This window comes from Notechis scutatus, chromosome 8 (genome assembly GCF_049901735.1).
Source record: "Notechis scutatus isolate UNSWTSFEM ecotype Mainland chromosome 8, rNotScu1.2, whole genome shotgun sequence".
In the NCBI taxonomy this organism is placed as follows: domain Eukaryota; kingdom Metazoa; phylum Chordata; class Lepidosauria; order Squamata; family Elapidae; genus Notechis; species Notechis scutatus.
Window position 1 is genome coordinate 24,477,710 of NC_142016.1, and position 9,319 is coordinate 24,487,028.

Consider the following 9,319-nt stretch of genomic DNA (forward strand, 5'->3'; position numbering starts at 1 on the left):
TTTTTTCAGTGCTGTTGTAGCTTTGAACAGTCACTAAATGAACGTCAGGTCCATCTTCCAAATCAATTTCTTTTATTTAGGAAAGCATCAAATTGGCAAAGTCTGTTGTAATTCTGGATCTGACACAACCCGGAATTACACCACATAATATTGGAAGTTAGAGACACCCTCCCAAAATCACATTCCCCAATAGAAGTAAATCAACGTTTGCCTGGTGTCATCAATCTCCCCTTCCAGGTCTCAGCAGGGTCAGCTTTCGTTCCCACGAGAAGGAGGACCACCTAGCCTAAACAACTCTCTCTATCTCCACTCCTCCCACCTTAGGAATGTGGCAAGCCCAAAATCCTTCCGCCCCATAACCAGAAAAGAGAAAGAAAGGAAAAGGAATATATAATAAGGCTATGCATATGTCAATTTTGGGCTTGACAATGAACTGTTGTAAGTCGAAGACTACCTGTATTTTGCTAGCTTCTTCGAGTACATACTCAAAATAATTTTACATAAACCTCAGCCTTGCCCAGTAACAACAGTAGACAGATGAACTGAATTATTTTATTTATTTTATCCACTGAATCTATTCCTCTAAGTCAATAGACTCGGTGCTTATCTTGTTAACCTTGTTTCAGTTTATTGCACAACGATTTTGCATAAGTGACAAGCCCACATAGGAAGGAGGAAACAAAACTGAGGAACATCAACCTAAATTAATGTGACTGCTAATCCTGTTTAAGGGAACTAGGGTTTACCCCTCCCTGCCAGATACAGTGGTACCTCGGCACTCACTGTTAATTGTTTCTGGGTGGTACGATGAGTCCCAAAAACAATGACTACTAAACAATTTCCCATAAGAATAATGTAGGCAAGCCTACAATGACAAGTTCTAGCTTGTGCAGTGAGTACCAAACAAATGATGAGTACTGGGGCAAAATTTTCGCATCAAAATGTGTTTTTGGTTAGTTTCAAAGCAGTTGAGTACTGAGGCTCCCCTGTATAACAAATCTGTTCCTCCTGGCATTTATTCTGACTTCATCCATCGATGATGGAAACAAGGATTACAAATGCATTTTCAATCAATGGACGAGTAAATTGGATACTAAGGCCATTCAGAACTTGACTCTTCATTCAGACTCCAATCAATTATTGCTGTCTACCTCCCTTTCTTTAGGGGTCTTGTCGTAGTTTGAGTTACATGCCTGAGAGCAGGACATTTTTTAAAAAAACGGCTGCAGTTGTGTTTACATTAACTTCAGAGCCATAAAACTAATTTAAAACATGTTTGTTCACTGCCGTCGTACATTGGGGCCAGCTTTTTTGCATTCACATTTGCAATCACTGTGGACAACTTCAGGGTATTCTTGGAGATCTTGAAATTAGAATTAATAATCTACACTCACTGTAGAGAACCAAGTAGAGTTTCCACACTTTGAAGATAGCGTGTGACGTGGGCCTAATGATACGGCAGAGCCGTGAAAATGACCGGAGACAAACACAGTGGCAGATACTTGCCAAATGGGCTTTCCTAGCTTTGCATCCTTTTATTTGCTAAATAGGATTAAAATAGAATAAATAAGCATTATGAGTTTTATCTCTATGAACCTGTTCAAAGCGAGATTATTAGCCATTATTAGCCATTATTATGACTTGCAATATAGCCCACAAGTGTCCTATTGATGGAAATGAAACCCAGGGCAGTTTATTTGAACGAAACAACTGGTTTTTAAATTAAAGGATGAGCTCATTACCCTGCTGCCAGTTTGGTTAAAGTAACCTGAAAATCATCCTTTTTTAAACTGATCCTCCTCTTCCTCCCTCCCTCTCTCCCTCCCTCCGTGGTGCATTGGCTACATCAGGACACGCTGACTTCTATGCTCTTCCCACGTCTGGGTTGTTTGTTTTTCAGTACTGGCTATGCCCAGACTTACTCAGATTCTCGTTCCCATTTCGCATTGATTCTAAAAAGTCAAAATTTTGGTGCAAGAAAAGAATTTGGTCCAGGTTTTCAGGGGCCAGCACGCCTCTCCGGTGCTCCAGCACACTTTCGCTAGCAGCAAAGGCCTGATCTGGAGGTACAACTGTCGCCGGTATAGCCAAATATTGTCGGGCTAGTCGGGCCACCGAGGGGAACCGGTGTTCGTTGCTCTTCCACCAATCCAAGGGGTTAGTGCTACGCTTGCAGAGCGGTTCCACGATGTAGTTCTCCAGCTGTTGATGGATCTCGGGCATGCTTTCCGTAGGGTCTTTTCCCAGAAGGATATCATATATACTTTGAGATTGTCCACTTGCACTTCTCTCCTTATGAGCGGCTAGCTGGCCGGCTGCTTCGTTAACCTCTGCTTTGTAATCAGAATTGGGCACCCAGAACGGGTTGGTTGGCGGGGTCTGAGGATTGAAGAACTGGGACAACATGGCCTTGACTTTCTTGTGCAACTCGCTCCGTAGACTTGGGCTGAGGAACCTCATTTCCTTAAATCGAGGATCTAGAAACGACGCAATCACCGCTGGGCTCTCCAGCAACTTATTTTCCTCCAAAATACCCCAACGCTGGGTTAGCTCCCCTCTGATATTGCTGACCACCATTTTGATGATGCCGCTGGCTTCTTCCGACTGCTGTCCGATGGCGGTGATGATACCGTGGATGCAAGGCATCAGGGAGGAGATGGAGAAATTCTGTTCTTCTCGCAAGAATGACGTGGCAATCTTCAGCGTCCTCATCACGGGCACCAGGTCCTGCAAGAGCTTCCACTGGTGATCAGCTAAATTCTGGACCACCAAAGGTCCCTTGGGATGTTCCTCCAAAACGGACATGATGGCCCACTTGAGGTCTAGCAGGCACTCGCACATCTCGATGGTGGTTATCCACCGAGCCCCGGTGTCTGTCACCAGCTTCAGTTTGGTCTTGTTGATGGCTTCTAGTTTGCTGTTGAGGGAGCAAGTGGCCTTGGCGTCTTGCTGGAAGTAACGGACGATGCTTCGAGCCGCGGTCAACGCTTCCTGCACCTGTTCCACCTCGAGGCCGGCCTTGATACACAGGTGCAGCAAATGAGCTGCGCAGCACAGGCTGGTCCAGCCGTAGACGCATTTCAGGTGGGACGAATTGGCCTCCAGATCCTGCAGGCTGTCATGCATCATGCAGAAGACCGATTTGTTGGACAACCCAAAGTCCGTGAGGACCGCGTACAGCCTATCTCCCAGGTTGCTCTCCGCTTTGTTCTCGTGCACCTGTTGGGTCTCCAGGATGCACCTGGCCCGCCGCCACTCTCCATCAATAAAATTCGTCACAATGGTCAAGTACCTCTGGTTGGGGTGAGACAGCCAGAATTCGGCACAGAGGACAATCGACTGAGCTGTCTGCAAGTAGTGTTCTAGGTGTTGCTTGACGACGTTGTATCGATGCCACAGCATGCTAGAGAGCTGCACAGGGGATGGGAGAACAAAGCTAGGTTCTAAGTAGCCAATGAGGAGGCCAAAACCTTTGTCTTTCACTACGGAGAGCGGATGCAAGTCCCGAAAGATCATCTCTAGCACCAGTTCCAGAATCACGTCTGTCCTGGGTTCCGTGCAGGTCACCGCGTGGTAGGGATTGTTGTTCTCGGGGGTCAGCTGGCGAGCTCTCTTTATGGCGTTCTCCTGAGCCACATAGTCGGGGTCTGGCACCTGGTCGTCCTTCAGTTGCGAGAGGAGGGTGTCACGGATGCTGTGTTTGCGCACCAGGTGCTCTCTCATGGTGGTGGTGCTGTTGTGGAAGGACAGCTGCTTCTTGCAGACGTTGCATTCCACGTAGGCGTCGCCCAGCTTGGTGTAGTAGTTCCACACTTTGGACTTCCGGCGGTCGACGTAGAGAGACGTGCTGGTCCCGTCGTGGCTGTTGGCTTTCTCGCGCCGCCTCCTGGCACAGGGGCCCAGATTGGCTGGCACTGCACAAGTATTGAAAACCATTGAAATCTCCTCTGTCAAAATGGAACAGGAGAGGACACAGTAACCCGCAGGCTTTGTGGTTAATTGCAGCATAGTTGAATGGGCCACATATCAAAGGATTGGGATGGGAGATCTGGGGTGGGAGATTTGGGATGGGGCGTCATCATCAAAGACTGACATCGCTTCCAGGAAAGTGTTATTATAAGGCTACTTGGACCTCATGACAATTCTTATTTTAGGTGCATTCCCAGTTTTTATGATACAATCACTCTGTCTTTTACAAATTACCAGGATGTTGGTTTAGTAGTTAAGTGGCTGGCCTAGAAATCAGTATTCTGTTTTAGGCATGAAAGCCGGCTGGGTGACTTTGGGCCAATCACCAGGAGACTGAGAGTTCTAGTCCCACCTTAAACAGGAAAACTAGCTGGATGACTTTGGGCCAATCACCAGGAGAATGGGAGTTCTAGTCCCACCTTAGGCAAGAACGCCAGCTGGGTGGCTTTGGGCCAATCACCAGGAGACGGTGAGTTCTAGTCCCGCCTTAGCCATGAAAGCCAGCTGGGTGACTTTGGGCCATTTGCGCTCTCTCTCTCTCTCTCTCAGCTCAACTCATCTCATAGAATTATTGTGGGGAAAGTAGGAGGAGGAAAGAGTATTAGGTATGTCTGCCACCTTTGACTTACTTATAAAGTAATAAAGGTGGGCAAAAAAAATAATCCCTAATCAATAAATAGAGAAATACATAAATAAATCTACTTAAAGAGAGCCACCCAGTGTTGCTGGCCGGGGAATTCTGGGAGTTGAAGTCCACCTGTCTTAAAAGCTGCTAGGGTTGAAGAAACACTGTTCTAGGTGCAGCAATTTCTGGAGAAATTCCCATACCTTGCACTGTCTGAGGATAGGACGGAGCGAGTAGAGGGAGGCTTTGAATTTCCAAGATCTCCTTGGCTGCGGGCTCCCCCTCATTGTCCTCCAGCTTAACGCATTTCTGTAAGAAGTCGCTGGCCCTTTTGGAGCTCACATCTTCCATTGCGGTCTTAAAGTGAGAATCAAGAGGGGGAGAAAAAGGACAAAGTAGCATCAGAAACAATACACGAATCTGGTCTTCATATTATTTTACATACCCAATTTCCCCGAAAATATGACCGACCCTGAAAGTAAGTCCTAGTTTGATTTTTACGTGTGCGCCTAATATAAGCCCTACCCCCCCAAAATAAGCCCCAATTAAGATCCTGCCCACTCCAGAGAGGACAGGTAAAAATTAAGCTAGGGTGGGGATGTCGGGGGGAGCTGCCCTACTACTTACCTTTGGACAGGTGTAGCCAGGCCTCGCACACCGACACCTGCCTTGCTGGCCCATTTTTTTCCACAGCCAGCAAGACTTACCTGAAGGCCTCTGGAGCTGATAAGAAAGCTCTGGATCGATCCAGAGCTCTGTTATCAGCTGCAGAGGCCTTCAGGAAAGCCTTGCCAGCCGCAAAAGAAGAGTTCCTGAAGGCTTCCGACAGCGAAAAGGAGGCCGGAGGTGATGCGCGCAAGTGAGGTTAATCGGTGGATGACACCCACCCCACCCCCACCCCGAAAATAAGACCTGGTGCCTTTTTGGGTGGCCAAAAAATATAAGACAGTCTTATTTTCGGGGAAACACATTAGTGACTTTCTCAAGAGCTACAGGGCTAAAGAACTCCCCATAATTCACCTTGCAAGAGGATTTAATGAAAAACGACGGATTTATACAAGATTGGGTCCATAAACCATAGAAGTAAATTCCAAACAAAGTGCCCGACTTGTCTTTAAGATTCCATAACAAAAGATGAGGATTGCTTTTTTTTAAAAAAAAAAATAGATCGCTCCTTGTCTTACAATCACAACGGAGGCCAAAATTTCCGCGGCTAAGTGAGACATTTGTTAAAGATTCCCCATCTTACAACTTTTCTCGCCACAGGCTTGTTAAGTGAATCGCTGCGCTTGAGAAGTTTGTAATCCAGCGGTTAAGTGAATTTATTAGAAAACTGAGAATAACTTGATTGTCGCTTCGAATGTGTACACTCATCGGCCTACGTTAAAATGGAATTCTGTACAGCTCTCAAAGAATCTGGCTTTTTCACTAATTTTTGCTTGTCTGGAGGTTGCAGTGGGGGAAATCACATGACCCCAGGACTCTGCAACTGTCAAAAATCCATGGTGGTAAATCAAGGACTCCCTATAATCCCCTTTTTTTAAAAAAAAATTGCTTTGTGAACTCCTTTCCACAGAGCGTGGCTCAGCTTTAACCACATGTCATCCTGAGATGACAGGTTGCTGCTGAATAAAATATAATTGCTTTGACTTTGAAATATCCTTGGTGTTCAGATTCCTGGGGGGCGGGGGGGAGGGAATATCCCCCCCCCAGCCATCTCACATCTGCGGTGAAAACATCAGGATGCCTTCAAAGTTAATTACATGCCTTTTGTGATTCAGGAACAATCTCCGTGTCCTTCGTTATGGCTCCTGCTTTCAGCTTTCCCTACGGAGTTTCCTTCCCATCTGTTGTGTGGCTATTTTTTATTTCTTTATCTGTCTGAGTTTGGTCTTTGCTTCACTGCTGGGGCGTATCGCTACCCCAACCTCACACAGCTGCTTGGAAAAAAGAAAAGAAAAGAATTTATTTGGCTGAGGAGCTTTTTGTCGGTTGGAATCCTTGAGTTACGACCGTAATCATGGGCGTAAGTCATGACGGTTGTAAAATGGATTGTCGTGACCAGATCGGAGTTTGCGACCTTTTTTTTTTTGCACTGGACATTAAGTGAACATAGCAATAGCCCTTGGACTTATAAGACTGCTTCACAGCACTTTTACAGCCCTCTCTAAGCCAGCCTCTTGCCCCCAACAATCTGGGTCCTCATTTGACCCACCTCAGAAGGAAGGAAAGAAGGAAGGAAGGAGAAAAGGAAGAGCAATAAGACTTATATATTGCTTTACAGCGCTTTATAGCCCTTTCTAAGCAATTTACAGAGTCAGCCTCTTGCCCCCAACAATCTGGGTCCTCATTTTACCCACCTTGGAAGGTAGGTAGGTAGGAAGGAAGGAAGGAAAGGATGGATGGAAGGAAGGAAGGAAGGAAGGAAGGAAAATAGCAGTAGCCCTTAAACTTATATACAACTTCACAGTGCTTTTACAACCCTCTCTAAGCGATTTATACAGAGTCGGCCTCTTGTCCCCCAACAATCTTGAGTCCTTGTTTTACCAACTTTGGAAGGCTGAGTTAATTTTAAATAGTCTATTCAGCATGGCTTTCTTATAATGAATAGGCCCTGTATGTTTAATCTGTTTAATTAATTACACAAATTAATTCCATCGCTTGTTTCTCACAATCTCAGAATCGTACACGATTTATTGCATTCAAGCTTGCAGCCCCCTATGGCTAGCGCAGCCTTCCTTGTGGGTTTATTTATTTATTTATTTTACATAAAAGAGATTCCACAACCCCCATGACTCTCAAAAGGCCACGCTGGTCGGAGTGAATGAATGGGAGTTGTAATCCAGCACAACGGGAATGCGCCAGGTTAGGAAATGCGACAATGCTGTTATCCGTTGCACATCAGCCCGTTATTCTTGTCAAAAAAAAATTCTCTATGCTGCTGCAGCCCCCTAAGAAGGGCAAAACCCCCCGAATATCGTGCGTGTGCCAACAGTGTACCTGTTCGGGACGGCAATTTAAAAATGGGGATGCGAATTTGAATGTATTATTTTGCCCGTATGGATTTCTGCTATGACATCGGTTTCACCGTTATCAATTTCATCCGACAACCAAAGAGGTGCTTCAAAATACCCCTATTTGGAGGGAGGCAGGTTTTAATTCCCACCAGAGGCTCAACCCAATCTTGCCGAGACATTCACCGGATTCGTCCATCGGGAAAGCCAAAACGTTCCTTGGGGACAGGTGAATTTTCTGCTTGGAATTCCACGCTGCCCATCCCATCTCTCCCTCCCGTTAAAACATCCCCCAAAGGCGTCAAATGCAGCTTTTGGGAGCCTGAACAGCAAGGGAAAAGTTTTCAAGGAGCAAAGGCGACCTACTTGGCACCCCAGATTCCTGCCATCCTTACACGGAGATAACAGCTGTTTAAGCGATACTTACTCCTTTGTTACGATGAGCGGAGGGCAGCCTCCAGTTCTGTGTGGTCTCACAGCTCCTGGCGCAGCAAAATGGGATTACAGGCTAACCTTTCTTGGGGGAAGTGATTCCTGTAGGGCTCCTCTAAAAAGTTCACAGCAGGGCTAAAAGCGTCCCCAGATTGAGAGGGGTCCCCCCCCCCCACTCTCCGCCCCCGAAGGACAACCAGGATAAACCCATTTTTTGTCGGTTGTCTGCCTTTTAGTTTTGAAAGCTTGCTTTCTCCTGCTTAGCTGGCAAGCAGCAAAGGATGCCCTTATCTGGCGGAGTTGTTAGAAATCCCTTTCACAGCTTGCAGTGCAATGGCTGCAAAGATATATTTATTTATTTGCTATCGTGGTGTTAACATTTTTTTCCCCCTTCAAAAGTGTCCTCAGCATTTGGGATTTGCTGCCTGGATGCTGGACTTCCCTGGCAAAGGCTGTCTTGTAGCTTTCTGGTTTTCCACAGAAGAATGCTGAGGACGAGATATTACCAGCAGTGAAAGCAGTGAAAAAGAACCATTGCAGGATTTTGCTTTGGCTAGTCTAGAGGAAAGAAGGACTAGGGGAGACATGACAGCAGTATTCCAGTATTTGAGGGCTGCCACAAAGAGGAGGGGGTCAAGTTATTTTCCAAAAGCACCAGAAGGCAGAACAAGAAAACAATGGATGGAATCAAAGACAGAAGCAACCTGAAATTAAGGAGGAACTTTCTAACCGTGAGGACAATTAACCAATGGAATGGGCTGCTGTCAGAAGTTATAGGTGCACCATTACTGGAGGTTTTTAAGAAGAGACTGGACAGTCATTTGTCTGAAATGGTATAGCATCTCCTGCTTCAGCAGAGGGTTGGACTAGAAGACCTCCAAGGTCCCTTCCATCTTTATTCTGATGGATTGGGTGGCAGTATAACAGAGTTCGAAAGGACCTCGGTATTGTCCTTTGATTCTCGAGGGGCTTGAACAGTAGGCATTCGCGGAGCAAAGTTTTGCAACAAGCATGCACTGCGTGGAGAAACACTACTTTTAATCAGATTTAACCTATGATTTATTTCACAACCATCCTTGTCTTTAAGAGAGCCACTTGGGTATGTGGCTAAAAGCAGCACCAGACTAATAAACGGAGAGGGACTGTGAGTTCTAGTCTTGTTTTAGGCATTTAGCTGGGTGACCTTGGGCCAGTTGCGCTCTCTCAGCGCTAGGAAGATGGCAGTGGCAAAACCCTTCTGAAAATGTTGCCAAGAAAAAGGGCAGCAACTAGCCCAGGA

At 46.1% G+C, this 9,319-nt stretch overlaps 1 protein-coding gene across 3 annotated transcripts; it reads right to left on the reverse strand.

The window, feature by feature from the left end:
* Positions 1 to 538: 538 nt before the first annotated feature.
* Positions 539 to 8,312, reverse strand: LOC113426926 (E3 SUMO-protein ligase ZBED1-like). 3 transcript variants are annotated; one of them, XM_087971193.1, is made up of 3 exons: positions 8,036 to 8,312; positions 4,798 to 4,951; positions 539 to 3,947 (listed from the first exon to the last, which is right to left on the reverse strand). In XM_087971193.1, the coding sequence occupies exons 2-3, from the start codon at positions 4,943 to 4,945 to the stop codon at positions 1,897 to 1,899; spliced, it is 2,199 nt and encodes a 732-aa protein (XP_087827319.1). In that variant the 5' UTR covers positions 4,946 to 4,951; positions 8,036 to 8,312; the 3' UTR covers positions 539 to 1,896. The 3 variants fall into 3 exon arrangements, with proteins under 3 accessions (XP_087827319.1, XP_087827320.1, XP_087827321.1); XM_087971194.1 differs by having other exon boundaries at positions 539 to 3,914; positions 8,036 to 8,291; XM_087971195.1 differs by having other exon boundaries at positions 539 to 4,048; positions 8,036 to 8,210.
* Between the last annotated feature and the right edge of the window lie 1,007 nt (positions 8,313 to 9,319).